General features: G+C 35.2%; 1 protein-coding gene and 1 long non-coding RNA gene across 9 annotated transcripts; both read left to right on the forward strand.

Annotated features, from left to right (window-relative positions):
• Positions 1-366: 366 nt before the first annotated feature.
• On the forward strand, positions 367-5,031 carry LOC110883910. Of its 8 annotated transcripts, XR_004870507.1 has the most exons (13): positions 367-515; positions 1,165-1,221; positions 1,304-1,517; positions 1,638-1,704; positions 1,816-1,877; positions 1,985-2,143; positions 2,540-2,694; positions 2,780-2,903; positions 3,086-3,134; positions 3,221-3,341; positions 3,455-3,497; positions 3,582-4,369; positions 4,625-5,031. It is a non-coding gene; the product is annotated as an uncharacterized LOC110883910 (long non-coding RNA). The 8 variants fall into 8 exon arrangements; XR_004870509.1 differs by having other exon boundaries at positions 2,761-3,134; positions 4,625-5,030; XR_004870510.1 differs by having other exon boundaries at positions 2,540-2,689; positions 2,780-3,134; positions 4,625-5,030.
• Positions 5,032-12,626: 7,595 nt separating this feature from the next.
• LOC110880488 (caffeic acid 3-O-methyltransferase-like) lies at positions 12,627-14,047 on the forward strand. Its single transcript, XM_022129010.1, has 2 exons — positions 12,627-13,021; positions 14,017-14,047. The coding sequence occupies exons 1-2, from the start codon at positions 12,627-12,629 to the stop codon at positions 14,045-14,047; spliced, it is 426 nt and encodes a 141-aa protein (XP_021984702.1).
• The last annotated feature ends 2,217 nt before the right edge of the window (positions 14,048-16,264 follow it).

Here is a 16,264-nt window from a genome sequence, read left to right on the forward strand (position 1 = left end):
ACTTACAATTTGATAGAAGTATATGCCGGACAAAGAATAATTATTTAATTCTAGTGAAAAAAAACAATAATACAATTATTAAGTATATATCATACGGGCACCTTTAATTCCTAATTTACCATAATTTCAATCGTTTAAAAAATTATTATTATTTACTATCTATATCTATATCTATATACTATATATAAGCATTTCCTATGGATAGAAATGTAATTTAACAACGCGTACAAACTTTATAACATGTACAAACAAATAAAGCTTTTTTACAGGGGTTGAATTTGTATTTTCCTCCAAACTTTTAAGACGTCTGAGGGGCACAATCGAGATTTCATCCATGGAACTGAAGGATCCTACATTTATGATTTATGTCACCACTTAAACCGTCAATGACGTTACAGATGGATATCCCAGGCAAATCGACTTCTGAGAGACAGGATAAACTGACCTCATCATCTTCAACATTTGAAAGTTGCAGTTCAGCCATTAATCGATTTCACATGACGATTTATAAGAAGGTATTTTGACTATTTTATTCGTCATCTTTTCGTTAGGTTTCCGATTAGAGCTTTTAAGTTCATTCTTCTTGTTCGATTCTCATTAGTAGTGTGATGATATGATAATTTCATTTTGAATCATGTTTATTGGTTGTGAATTTGGGGATTATGACATGAGTTAGTTTATATTTTTTTGTCTGATTCAGTCATGCACGCCACATGTTTGATAATATGCCTATGTGAGATGTTTGTTTTCTTGAATCAATAGTTGAACTCCAGATTTGAAGTTTATTGCCATTAGATCATGTGTTTAAATTTTGTTTAAGTAGTTTGGTTATTTGGGCTGATGTATGAAGCATGTTGGTTGATCATTGCTGTAAACTTTTGAGGTATGCATTTTAAAGAAAAAAAATCATGTTTGCTTAGTGTAGGCACAATCATGTTTCATTTTCAACTGGAATTCATCAACAACTAGAATCAAGATCATGATGGTTGGTATTTCTAATATAGTATACTAGATATATACGTTTCTAGAAACTAGAATACTGATATATGCATATAATTATTATAATATATTGGTATATCAACTGCCTAAAATTTATATTTACATTTTCTGTTGATGATGAAATTGATATTATATATGTGGTTGGCAATACTTCATTCACTTTAGACTCACTGAACTTCATTTGCGAGTCCACACAACGGTGACCGGAATCCTTCTTTTCAGGTGCGGATTCTGTACTTTTTTGTTCTCAATTTTTAATATTTTAAAGCCTTAATTCGGAACTGATAGCACTATTTTTCTGTAGGTGATGGTTATTGGGAATGATCAAATTATTGAAGGGGTGTATGCATTGTGCTACTTGTAGACTTGTATAGGTTGTGTTACTGGGAATGATCTAGCTAATGCATTGCTATATCAATAAAGGAAATTCACCACCAAATGCTAGAAATCGTTCGTTCAGGGTTACAATCATGCCTTCAAAGACACTTAATAGTCCATGGTCATCTCTTCTACCCGATGTATTGCTCCCCATAACTTGGGTTTTCCATTTCTAAGTTTATTGTGATCTTGTGCAAGAAAACACAGAGCAAAATATCATTAGGGTTTTTGTAGATCAATTAATTCTTTGATAACTGCAGATTCTACAATCATTTTGAAGCGAAGCAGATTCACCACTTTAATCCTGAGGACTCTCAATTTGCCAAGGTCTAATTCTTTTACTCTTAATTTCTTAACTGGCACCAAATGGATTTGTTAGGGTTTTTTTAGCATTTTTACAATTTTAGCACATCTATACATTTTCACCACCGAAAACAGCCACCGTCACGCCTGACGCCGCAGTCGTCTCTGTCATGACATTCGATTCTTAACCAATACAGGTATCAGTCGAACCCGAATTTGTGTTTTATGGCACAATTTTTAGGTCTGTTTAAATATCTTTCTATTTGGTTTGTTTAAATTTGTCTGCAAATATTTTCGGAAGCAGACGGGGCATGCAATACAGGAACACAAAAGGGAAAGTCAAACATTTAGTTTTAAACTGCACAAGCCGATGCAAGTCCGTCACTACTCTGCCACTGCCTTGCCTGCAGTTGCTTCCCGTAATGTCGATATTCAGTCCGCGGTCAACTTCATCACCCAATAGGTATGGTTAATTATTGTTGATCAGTTATTACTCAGTTTTGTTTGATTTTCTTATTTGGTGTTAAATTTTTATGCTTGAAAAGTTTATAGGTTATATGCTAAATTGGTTCGGGTCAACCCGCGAATATTTGGGTTGTGTTTGGATTCAAATGTATGACACGATTTTTGGGTTCGAGCCGTCAGGTTGAACCCGCTGACCCACAAACACGACCCGTTTAGCACCCTTATTAAGGACTCTCTTTTGTTGTACTTTTTAACATCAAAGAGAACAAATTATGTTGTGGTTAGTGAACACAACCGCTTTCGTCTATTATTCCACACAAGCTATACAAAGTGTATAAACTACATATTGTACACGTTCATTTACTTAACACACCTCTTGTGGTTTGAGCTGCAGGTTCCCAAAGGCTTATATCGCCACATTCAACAAGGAATTCCAAAGATCTTCCTCATTATTTTTCTCTATTCAACAAGGAATTCCAAAGATCTTCCTCATTATTTTTCTCTTCTCAAAATGTCAGTCAAGTACCGATTCCATCCCACCCCTGTTAAGTTGTGTTCCAGCCTCTTGAGTTTTCATTTTCCTTTCATGCTCCCCAGATACTAAACTCGATCTAGGTTGTTTTGTTTGTTGCAGGAGGCAAGGTTAAGCAGGTGAACGACCAGGTCTCGGTGGTCTGCAAGGGAAGTGATGATGGTGGTTCAAGAAGGAGCAATAACCGATTAGGGTTTTCAGGGTAACCGGGTGAAGAAGATGACCGGTAAACCAAACCACGTGCACCCGTTTCTGCGAAGTTCGAGTTACAGTCCAAACTTCAGGGTTATTTTGTTCTATTTTACTCTGCCCAGATTTGCCCTTTGCTTTAGAGATTCTGTTCAACGAGTTAGTAAGCGTTTAATTTCATAGTCCTTTTTTATGATTTATTTCATTTGTTTTTTTTAGATCATGAACAGTTTCAGATCTTGAACAAAACAACCCAAAGCAAAGAACGGTATGTATGTAATATTGGGTTTTAAACTCTTCATTTTCTTGAGTTTGGTAGATGAGTTTATGAGATTGTTTGTTTACATTATGAAGAACATTGAAAGGTCATGAAGGCCGCTACATAGATAAAGGCGTCGTATAGGTTAGGGCGGCAACTGGCAACGGCATACCGGGAAGACAAACAGACACAGACGCTGCATCATCTTCTTCAACGGTAATTAATTGATTCTGCTCATCTTCTTTATATGGAGATTCGAGATTGCAACAGGTTAGAAGAACTCAGAAACAGTCGAACAAACTAATTGTTTTATTGTGATATCCCACTAGGTTTATATGTAATCCGTCGCGAAAGAGAATATTGTTTTAGTTGGTAAGACTTTCTTCACTGGACCTTTTGTTTCATGTTGATATATTAATAACTATATTTTTTTCTGATAATGCTTGCTTTCCGAAGGTGATGTGGGCTAGGAACTGCGAAAGGACTGGTTTATCTCCACGAGTACTATAAGATCATTTTGTTCGTTTGCTGGCCACTATAAGATCATTCATTGGCGGTTCTTAATTGCCGCTTCATGTGAAAAAAGAAAAAGAGTACATTAAGTTACATGGATGATGTTCTCGTAATGCATGTGATTTCCTTTGATTGTCATTTCATGTTTCTCGAATTGTCGCTTCGGTTATCACATTTTGTAGTTTGTTCAGTTTTTATGTGTCGATATTATGATATAGGATCTAGCTTGTCAAGCTGATTTCATTTTTTGCGTAAATTTAAAATTTATTTTTTTGGTTCTGTTTTGAGCTGTAAGAGAAGCTAGAAATGAAGGCAGGCGTGGTGGACATGGCGATCACGGGTTCGGGCGTGATGGCTGTCTCGGTCACATTTTATGTTTGTGAACTTCTTAAACATGTTTCTGTACCTGAACTGTTACATTTTTTAATAGACAACAAGGTTCTCTGCTGCATCAGATGCCACACAGTTAAATCAGGCAACTTTTGGAATGGGTTTGGTTTGGGTGTGCTAAAACACTTTTTGGCAAAGAGCTTTAAGGCAACTGGAAGCATTGGGATAGTTTGGAGCATATACTTCATATCTAATACTAACGGTAGCAGCATTTTCTTCTCGAGGCCTGAATATAAAAGATTATAAATTTGCCGACGCAGATTATTTGAAACTTGAAGCACCAGATTCTTTGAACTGGGCTTTTTGGTCTCCAAATGGAATCGATGAGCCTAATTATGAAGGTAAACATGTAATTTGTTTAAAAAAAAACTCATAAACATGGTATATTAAAGTATGTTAATGTTTAACCACTTGTTTTTAATCTGTTAGAAAGATAATATAATAATATAATGTTAGTTGAACAAGTGGACTGCACCTTATCTTATCTACATATGCAAGTGGCCAAGAAATTCTGGTTCGTGCTGTGTTCGGGTTCAACCGCGAACATGACCCCTTTAACATGTGCATTTGCTAGTTCTATTTAAATTTTTGTGCAGCATGCATGACACGAATGCTCTAATGTGTGATAGTGGATTGAATTCAACAAAAAATGTGATTTATCACTTTCAAGCCCGTTTCACTATTCCTAAATCCCTTGAGGCACACACCAGGATGAAACCTTTATTGGGTAAGGAAGAGAAGTCACAAGTAGTTGTTGTTTGCAACTTTAGGGGGTGTTTGTTTTTTCTTCTAACATCTTCAAGGAGCTAATGTCTGCAGGCGCGCAGACGTTACCCCTTGAAGACTGTTTGATTTTTTTTTTTTTAAAAGATCTGAAAATAGCTTCTTTTATCTTAAAAAAAAGCTAGAAATCCTTTCTTCAAACATCTTCAAACATCAGAACTCAACAACTCTCCCATCCTCCCCAAATCTTCAAACATCTCCTCCACCCTTCTTCTCTTCTTCCCTGCACATTATAACTCATATAATTAATTTTTAACTCTTTAATTAATTAGTTAACTAATCATTAATTATCCTACATATAATCTATAAAACCTACACGTATCAAAATTTTCATACATACACCCTATATATTATAGAATTTTATTCTACACAGTCGAAATTTATCCTACACACCTCGAAATATATCCTACACAACTCGTAATTTATCCTACACAACTAGTAATTTATTCTACACTTTAAATTGGGTTGGTTATTTGATTTGGAAAAAGTATATATTTTGAAAAAGAGTTACAAATTTTATTTAGTTAGTTATTAAAGGGGAAGAATACAAATTAATGATTTTTGTAAGTTTACCAATATACCCTTATATTAAAATTAAATGCAAATATTAAATGAAGCATTCTTATTGGTTGAAACTTCATCTTTTTTTTTTTCTTAAAAAAATTCTTCTCATTTGAACCCTCCACTATATATATATATATATATATATATATATATATATATATATATATATATATATATATGGAAAGGGTAAAATGAGAACCATCTTGAGTTGTGAGAACCCATGAGAACTAAGCCTTCCAAAAGGTTTTTCCGAAAAAGATTTTTCTCAAAAATCTTTAAAAAAATATCACTTGTTCCAACAAAAAAAATAAAAATAATTTTGCATGCAAAAATTTACATTAGGTGCAAAAAAAATATCATCACTGTAACAAAATTTACATCAGGTGTAAATAAACTTACATCAGGCGTAACTACTGACTCGAGATTTTTTCTTTTTGTAATTCGGTTTTACATATGTGTTTATAATATTTTCATCTACGTTTTTGCAAAAAAAAAATGTTGGCCAACTCGCGCAGGAAGTAGGAGTTCTCAATGTTCTCACAACTCGTGGTGGTTCTTTATTGAACTGAAGCCTATATATATGTATATATATACACACACAAATTATATACAGTTTACCTTCTTGTCATGGGCAGCACTAGCAAGCAGCTTCCCATCGGAAGAAAAATGACAGCACAAGACTTTCTTTCTGGTGCGTATACAACCAACTTCTGCAAAAGAAAAACATGTTATAAAAATATCAATTATAACCAAGCATGATTAGAAATTTCAGTTTGTTAGGCGCACAATCTGGATCTGTTCTAATAGAAGAACGTGGCCGAATCGATCAATGCACTACTAGAAAAAGGGACAATTTCCTACACAATTTTTTTCGTCACAGATTACTACACTTTTATGACGAATTTCCTACAAATTTTTTTTCAAGATTTTGTTACAAATTTTCGATGCATCCATGATGAAAAATAAGAAAACCTTAATTAATTGACAGTTGCGTAACAAATCTATCGGAAATAACCTACAAAACAAAAAAAACAAGGGAAATGATATCGTTTCCTACAGATTTATGACGAAAAATAAGAAAACCCTAATTAATTGACAGTTGCGTTATAAATCTGTAGGAAATAAACTACAAAAAAGTTAATTATTATTTTTTACCGAATAAATATTTATATAACCGAAAAAATAAGTGAAAATAATATCGTTTCCTACACATTTATCATGGAATATTTATTTTTTAATTAACTTAAACCATCCGTCAGTATTCCGTCACAACTTGTGACAAGTTTCTGACAAAAAATAAGAAAATCCTAATTAACTGACAGTTATGTCACAGATCTGTCACAAATAATCTACAAAAAGGATAAATAATAATAAAACTAGTATATAATAATTATTAAATAAACACATTTCCTAAACATTTATGACAAAATGCTTATTTTTAAAAATAATTGTCACAAAGGCGTAGGAAACAATCCATGTATGAATACAATTTCCTACACACTTATGACAAAATGCTTAAATCCATTGCAAGTTGTGACACATTTTTGACAACATTTAAGGATTTGTCACAAATGTGTAAGAAACAACCTATATAATTATTCTTATTTTAAATATTAAATATACGTAACTATGTGGACGTATGCATATGAGTATAATGTGAGTATGTATATATGTATTTGTGTATGTATGTATGTATTAGTGTATGTACAGTGGCGAATGATAATGGGTGCCCGGGGGTGCACCCGCCCACCCCAATGTTTCGGTTAGAAGTGTATATGGTCCGAATTTTCGTCCGAAAATTTTAAAAATTATATAGGATCGCCCCCCGATTATTTTTCCTAAATAATGGATAGTTTGATAAATATATTTTAACTCTTATTTTATTTGTTTAACCCTTGATTACTGACCACACAATAAAATTAATATCTCACAAATAGCTTCATGATTTACATAGAAAAAGAAATTGCTGATAAGTTTGATTCGGGAGACATATATAATGAATTCAAAAATCATAAAGGTCGTCGGGCTGAGTTGTAATTTTTCGTCCAGGTTTCATTTATCTCGTATCATTATGTATATATAGGTCTTTTGTTTGTTATACAATATTTAGTTTTTCTATGTGCAAGAACAGGTCCTTTGAATGAATGATTTTTTTTTTAGTTTTATTTGAAACTATTATTATTTGACCTGACCTGAATCGAATAGCCGACCCGACCCGACCCATAACATACCGATAGGAAATTTTTTTTGGGTCCCATCCGTTTACGTCCCCTCGAAACTTTTGGTCAAGCTCCGTCACTGTGTATGTATGTATGTATTTGTGTATGTATGTATGTGTGTGTGCATGTTTGTATCTATATATGTATGTGTGTGTGGATGTGATTATATTTGTTATTAAGTGTGCATTTGTATACATGTATACATGTGCGTGTGTGCATGTGCGCGTGTGTGCGGGTGTGCGTGTGTGCGTGTGTGCGTGTGTGCGCGTGTGTGCGCGTGTGTGCGCGTGTGCGTGTGCGTGTGCGTGTGTGCGTGTGTGCGTGTGTGTGCGTGTGTGTGCGTGTGTGTGCGTGTGTGTGCGTGTGTGCGTGTGTGTGTGCGTGTGTGCGTGTGTGCGCGCACCACTAAATATATATGTACTTACATAAATTGCCAAATTATATTTTGTGTAATGGGTTCGGAAGTATTTAATGTATAATAAAGCTGTACGTAAGATGGATTGGTAGGTATCTATAAGTATAATAGGTATAACTTTGTAAAACAGAAGTATCTCATGTATAATAAAGTTGTACCAAATACTGATTGAAAAAAATGATGTTGGACTTTAGAAAGACGAAATGTACCAAATACTGATTGTAAAATAGGTTTTTCGTATTACAGATTATTTCTGGATTTTTTTGCTAGAAAAATGCTGAAATATTAATTATTATTTTTTTTTGCAGTTTTTTTTATTTAATAAATTAGGTGGTTGGAAATGTGTCACAACATAATAAGATTTTGTCGAAAAATGGTCAAAAATAGTAGTCCTTTTTTTTATTTTGTCAGAAATCTGTCACAAAACATACTAAGTTTCGTCGAAAAACCGTTACAAACAATACTCAATTTCCTCATAATTTTTGTAACAACACTTCTTATTTATTTGTAAGAATTGGGTCAAAAAAATTCTTAGTTTCCTCGGAAATTTGTAACTACATTTCTAATTTATTTGTAGGAAGTGGGTCACCAAAAATACTCAGTTTCCTAAGAAATTTGTAACAACACTTTTAATTTATTTGTAGGAAATGGGTCACAAATAATACTGTATTAAAATTTTTTTAATTTTTTTGTTTTTTTGTTTTGGTCAGAAATGTGTAGCCAAAAAAATAAATCCTAAAAGATAATAATTAAATATATTGTAGGAGATTCGTAGCAATTTGCGACGTAGTAGTTTCGCAGAAAATGTGTAGGAACTTGCGTAGGAAATGCGTTGAAAACAGGTTTCCTACGAGCTGTTTTCCTACATCAGGTGCTTGTCATAAATGCGTAGAAAAACCAGTTTTATGACGTATTTCCTAGGAAAACTAGTGTAAGAAGTTTCAGATTTTCTAGTAGTGAATGGCGAGGTGCGGAATCCCTCGACATCGTATGAGAATCACCAACAACAATATCACTGATAATTATGTCCAATTCCTTTGATAATATGTGAAAGTACAAAAGATCCGGATGTAAACTGGACAGAGCTTCGCTATGACAATCTGGCAAAAGGTTCTAGACAAATGGCCCTAGTCCACTATTTATAGGCAATCCAGGGAAGTGAGGGTGTTACCCGATCGGATGGTCATCCGATCGGATTTGTAAATCAGATGAGACTATGTAATACCTTTAGATGACTCTGCCTTGTGCTCAATACGCGTCTGCTTCATAGTACCACAAAGTTCTCTTTCATTTCCTCCTTGTTGCAGAAAAGATTCAACGTTATCATCCAGAGAATAACATCCCTAAAATGTTCAATACTTCAATGTCATCCTAAATGGTTGTGTTTCAATGATTCAGATTATCTTTGTAAACATTGTGTTTTTCTAAGGGCAAATATCATAAAAACAATATACTTTCTATTTTTTCATTAAAGTCACTCCACAGTTTTTGCACATTTAAAACATTCTACTTTGTTTTTTTTTTTCTCGCAAAAGTCAGTCAACATTTTTTGCACATAAAAATAAGACATTGTACTTTCTGTTTTTTTTTTCTCAGATAAGTCACTCAACAATTTCAGCATTTTGAATCATTTTTTAAGAAATAAAAATTATATAAGCAACGTATGGTACAAAAAAAAAACACACGTATGCAGACACGCGCTACACGTTATCAATCTTTATTTTCTTGCACCAGTTGTAAATTATTATTTTTAGAACATCTCAAAAATTCATCTAAAATTTGAAGATGAAATTGATTTGTTTCGACCTTCGTAAATCAAACAGATTAATGTAACTAACTATGGTTTTTACAATAATCAATATTTTCTGAATTTAAAAGTTTTAAGTTTATATATTATATGTAAGTGCATTCTCTTTTAAATCATTTACATAGTAAATAAAAGTTGACTTCACTGATAAGCAATGGTTTTGTAATATTGGGTGCAAAGATGGAACTTATTAAAGAAAAACTTTATTGCAGGTTATTTAAAATTTAGAAAAAAAAAGTTGTTGAGTGACTTTGTGAGAAAAAGAAAACAGAAAGTATAGTGTTTTTATATGCAAAAGATTGTGGAGCAACTTTTGTTAGAAAAACAAAAAGTATAGTGTATTTTATGATATTCGCCCTTTTTCTAATCATAATTATTAAGAATGTAAAAATGGACAAATAAGTGTTAGCGGACCAACCCAACCGGACCCACCCCTTTTGACAACCCCACCAGCTGGTTAGTTGACGACGCAAACCCACGGGTTCCCTCTGAACCATACATCATCATGCTCTTCGGTACACTGTTCACATGCTGCATACTGCTAGCGGTGGTTATTCCATCACCAGGTGTATATGTTGATGCTGGGGGGCTTGGTGATGGACAGCTGTATTCACGGTGCCGGTACTGTTGGCGGGCCTCAGTGGCGGAGCTTGACCAAAAATTCTGAGGGGACGAAAAGTCATGGGACCCAATCTATATATTGTATAAATATTTAGGCAAAATAACTGAGGGATAATCCTATATAATTTTAAAATTTTTGGACAAAAAATAGGAAATTTTACACTTCTAACCGAAACATTAGGGAGGCAGGTGCACCCCCACTTTACACTAAGCTCCGCCATTGGCGGGCCCAGAAGACGAATGTTGTATTCTTTTTCTGTTAGTCTGCTCGAAAAAAATATATATAAATTATAAAACAAATAATATCAGATTAAATATTGTGCAATTAGGATTTATCTACAAGCATAACCTGTTGTTGTGGTTGGTCCTGCTGTGAGCGTTGGTTGTTACATATCATGCCCGGCTTGTGCACGCCGCCTCGTCTTGCCCACCCCCTGCTCCGGCACCGGGCCATGCCCGGCTTCTCCGTCTCCCCAGCGACGGTCTCGACGCCCCTCACTCCCCAGCTATACATGCATGCATACATGCATACATACATGCATACATACATACATACATACATACATACATACATACATACATACATACATACATACATACATACATACATACATACATACATACATACATACATACATACATACATACATGTGCATGCTACATACATACATGCATACATACATACATATATATATATATACATATATATATATAAAGGGGTTCATCCCCCACCCTCTAGGTCCATCGTTAGTCTGAGGCATCTTTCTCTGTTATGTAAAATATTCAATGTTTATTAATTATACTAAAACAGTACTAACTACTAACTGAACCATGCATATTTATAAGTCGTGGTATATGCCCCAAAAAGATAAAGATACTGACACTTGTTTTGCAATGATTAAAGTTATAAATCATGATGGTTCACATAGTTTAATCTCTGGCAACCATGACCCTTTTCAATTAATTAGAGGATTTCGATTGGTTGGGGAGGGAAATGGATAATAATGAGGGTCATAGTCCACACTATATAGTGTAGTGGATTCGGTTGGTAAACGAGGGTGGAGTGATATGACGCCGACGTAGAGGGTGGCGCTGATCATTTGGGTCATGAGTCATGACGACACCACAGGTGTGTTGAAAACGGAATTGTATTCAAAGTAGTGTACTTTTTTGGCATCATAAACTATAGTTAGTGCGGTTACCGTGACATAACAAACCGATACCGTCATTGGAAGAGGTTGTTTCAATTTGAACCAAGCCTTACCAGGTTTCGTTTTTGTTTTTTACCATTCGTTCAATAACATAATGTGGTTTGTGTACACACCCATAATCTCTCTTTCTCTCTATCTCTCTCTCTCCCCCTCTCTCTCTCTCTCTCTATATATATATATATATATATATAGGGTCAGGATTTAGAGAGAATGGTGAAAATATGAGAACGGTGAGAACGATTTTGGTGGTGACATGTGGCATTGATACTAAATTACACTAAGGGGTAATATTGTCAAAAAAACTCACTCACATGAACTGGGTGTTCAAATAAAACGTCATAAAAACACCAATTCAGAAAAACGCCATGAAAATACCCAGTCAAAAACGCCATAAAACACTTAGTTCAGAAAAACGCCATGAAAAAACTCAGTTGAAAATGCCATAAAACACTCAGTTCAGAAAAACGCCATGAAAATTCCAAGTTAAAATGCCATAAAAACACATAGTTCAGAAAAACGCCATTAAAATAGATAGTCTAAAACGCCATAAAACACCCAATTCAGAAAACCTCCATAAAACTCAGTTAATTTTTTTTTCGAAAAGTAGATCAATAGTATACTCGTTGGAAAGATAAAAAACGCTGAGTTTTATGGTGTAATTTTTTTTCAAAAAATAATCACGTATAAAAAGGTTATTGTCGTTTAAATATGATGGGGAAAACGACATGTGATTAGCATCTGCACCTTTGTTTGTATCTTCCTATTTACCCCTCCTGGTAGTTCCAATGTCCCTATTATTTACAAAAATGTCACCGCATCAATCTTAGCCACAAACCACTAAGATTTTGTGGCTGAGAATCGTTCTCACTGTTCTCACGCTTTGAGGCGTTCTCTCTTGATCCTGTTCCTATATATATAATACCACTCAAAACAAACTAAGGTCTAAGGCTCACTATATCATTTGGTTCTGGTTCAATCATGGACTCTTACAAGATGTCCGAGGAAGAGGAAGGGCTACTAAGAGTGAATCAAATAACCATGGGAATGCTTCTTCCTATGGTCATTAAAACTGCCATAGAACTCGATCTCTTTGAGATCATGGCAAAGACTCCTGGTGGCAACTTCTCTTCTTTTGATCTTGCTTCTAGTCTTCCTAGACAAACCCAGGAGACCCCGGTGTTAATTGAACGAATTCTTCGGTTTCTCGCCAGCCACTCGGTTGTCACGTCAACCGTAGTAAAGGATGAACATGGAGGTTCTAAGAACTTATATGGCATGACAGCCTTGTCCTATAACTTTGTCCGAAGGCAAGACGGGACGTCGCATGCTTCATCCCTTCTCTTTATCAACGATAAAGTACTTGTTAATTCTTGGTTAGTTATCTATATTCACTTCTTTTATATATAGCTTCCTTACATATAAAATCATTGTCAAGATGACATGAGATCCAAGTAGTGATGGTAAAATGAGTATATCGGATAACATGCCAAGCAAGTTGTCATTAGCATGAACAATTGTTTTATAAAATAATTAATGCGTTATTATAAGTTATAAAAAGTTGTGTACACCTATTTTTTTCCCCAAATTTTACCGTAAAATCCATACAATCCGTCGATCGGCAGTCAAATCTCGTTTTGCTCGTGTTGTAATTTCCAGCCGAAAGTTTAAATATATAAGGCTGCTGAACTTTTAATTGCACCTGTTACTTTTTTTATGGAGAAAAAGAAAACCTTAGGGTGTCCGGGGCACCCTCGGTGACCCCCTTAGGTGAGCCCATTCACCTATTAGGTGAGCATTGCCAACACTTAGGTGAGTTAGAGAGAGAGTAGAGAGAGAGGGTGAAATAGGTGGGGAGTTGCCGAAGAGAGGGGAGGAGAGAGGGAGATCTTGACCAATCAATGCTTTTCTTTTTTTTTCTTTTTTTTTAAAAAAAAAACAATTCACCTAAGAGGGGAGTGCCGCCATCAAAAAGGGGTATTAGGGGAGTGTTAGAGAGGAGTTGACGTGACATTTTATGGTTGGTTATGTGTAAGAGGGGGGGACTCACCTAAGAGGTGAGCACCCCTTACACCCTTAGAGAACAGAGAAGAAATAAAGATGAAAAACAAAATATAAATGCATAGCATCGGGAATCGGGATACGATGAAAAACAAAATATAAATGCATGGCATCGGGAAACCAATTTTTAAAATATTTACCTTTCCAAGAAATTATAGTTGAATTTTAATTAAAATTCATTATTATTACTCTAATTAATAAACCAAATAGTATACTGATGGTATTATGCTTAGCCAATAACATTTTTTTCAAATATATTTTTTGTTTTTTTTAACAAATTTATAGTATGTTCTTATATTATATTTACTAGGTTAGGTCATGCGGTATGGGGCTTGGGTTGAGGCGTGGGTTGGCTGAAAACGCCCAAGCCACCACCCCGGGGGGCTTGGGTTGGGGCGTAGGTTTGGGGCGTGGCCCCATTGGCGTGGGTTCGAAGCCGGGCGTGGGGCGGGCTAGTAGGGCTAGTAAGGTGACATGGCGGGCTCTCAATGGCTAAACCAAACTCATGCCCCCAACCCAAGCCCCACCATACCCCATGGGCGTGGGTTTGAGTGGTGGGGATGCTCCCGTTCCACGTGTCAACAAATGCCCAAACCCAAGCCCCACCATACCCCATGGTCTTATAACCCGTCTTTTACACGGTCGAATAAAAGAATCAAATATATAGTAATGAATATTTAAGTTATAAAACGATAATTTTAAACGTTTTCAAATGTCCAAATAAATTTTGTATCGTGTATGATCAATATGTGATGTTTATCAAGTTTATAAATATGAAACGATTTAATTCATCGATTAAAGATGCTACATAATCAACTTTCTCATAAGTTTCAGCACTCACAACAACCATTTTGTGTATGTTTTTTAAAAATTGAATGAATTATATATAGACACACAAGATTAGAACTTGTGTATTACACTACACAACTTAAGTAAATATACTGTTTAGCACTTAATAACAAAAATTAAATGTTACGTTTTCAGTTCAGCTTGTGTTATTCTAGGGAGCTGATTAGGTCTCTTCTTCCCACTTGGTGATCATTGCATATTTGCATGTTTAGCCTTGGATGTAACCTGCTCACAATCATCAGCACAAGAGTGTATCGATAATTTTATCCTTCAACTTAGGTTCAGCTAGCTTTTAAGGTGGGCTTTCCTTCGGTTTTGACTTTTTCTTTTTGTTTTAACGTGTTCGCCTTTTCTTTAAAGGGGCTGATTTCGTAAATTTAGTTTCTTTAGAAACCCTTTCTTCAGAAACCGAACTTACGGAATGAACTGGTGAATCAGTTTCTATAGAAACCTTTTTTTTAGACTCCTCCCTTTTGGGATTATCTCCATAATTAGTTTCCACAGAGACCTTTTCTTTAGTCTCTAAGCTTTTGGTATCAGTTGGATTTGATTCATCAGATGATGAGCAGTTAAAAATAGTTTGGCTATCATCTGATTCAGATTTTGTAGCTTGTTCAGAATCTTCACAAGCACTATGCTCATTATCTGGTGTACCAGAATCTGTAGTCTGATTATCAACATGTTGACCAACCATTTCATTCACACAATCAGACACAACAATATTTTCAACTTCATCACATACGGAGGGTTCTGAGGCATCACTTGAGGTCTCAGGCATACTGGAACAGTTGTCTGAGTCACTCAAATCTCTCGAAACAGGTGTTTCGAATTCCTCAGCAGATGCACCAGACTCCTCTGGTAAACATTATCATCGCAATCAGATTTAACAACCACATCATTTAAATTTTTAGTTGTAGCACCTCGAAATTTTGTGTCCAATAATGTATTGACACGTGTCTTGAGTTTACACGTGGCATTTAATATTAAATAAAGGACTAAAGTTGACAAACCTTGAAAGTATGTAAATTCGAGGGTTATAAATGTCAAACAAGGGTAAGTATACTGTATAGTAACCCTAAACGATGCTCGTACCTTCAAACGAATAAATCATGGATCGTACGGAAGCGAAACGCGGAAGAAAGTGAGAGATTACAAGCTGCAGGGGTTAACTGTGTCAACATGTTTAATTATACCTCTGAGTGACCCTTTGACGTACCCGAGGCTTTGTAACAGTAAAATACACTCACTAGAAGGTACTATATAAATTCCGTGAAGTTCCGTTTTAAAACGAGAAAGTTAAGATCAAATTCGTACGAGAGGGGTTAAAAGCATCAACAATGAAAGTTAAGGCTTCTCGGATAATAATTAAACTAACCGGGGGCTTAACAGCACGGGTAAAAGGCACGAGGCCCTTAATTGTAATTAACCGAGGGCCAAATCGCAAAGTTACCCCTTCAAACCCGAAAGGTTAGGTTATTAATTACCGAAGATTTTGTTAATCATTACAAAAGATTTAAAAAGATTTAAAAACAACCCTTACGGACCGCAAAGGTCCTGCCTTACAGACCGTAAGGGGGTAAAAGATTTGGCTTGTCTCCGCCACAGGCTTACGGACCGCAAGGCCCAAACCATACGGTCCGTAAGCGATGCCCAGCGACAGAAAGTTGGCTGTTGGCTGTTTAAAACGTTAAGACATTAATGTATGGGTT

The sequence above is a fragment of the Helianthus annuus genome, chromosome 10, assembly GCF_002127325.2.
Source record: "Helianthus annuus cultivar XRQ/B chromosome 10, HanXRQr2.0-SUNRISE, whole genome shotgun sequence".
Lineage (NCBI taxonomy): Eukaryota > Viridiplantae > Streptophyta > Magnoliopsida > Asterales > Asteraceae > Helianthus > Helianthus annuus.

Bases quoted from the DNA above. Each gene is read 5' to 3' on its own strand.
- LOC110880488 (XM_022129010.1), top strand. From the start codon at position 12,627: ATGGACTCTTACAAGATGTCCGAGGAAGAGGAAGGGCTACTAAGAGTG. The intron at 13,022-14,016 runs GTTAGTTATCTA...TATATTTACTAG, and splicing joins AAAGTACTTGTTAATTCTTG to GTTAGGTCATGCGGTATGGG.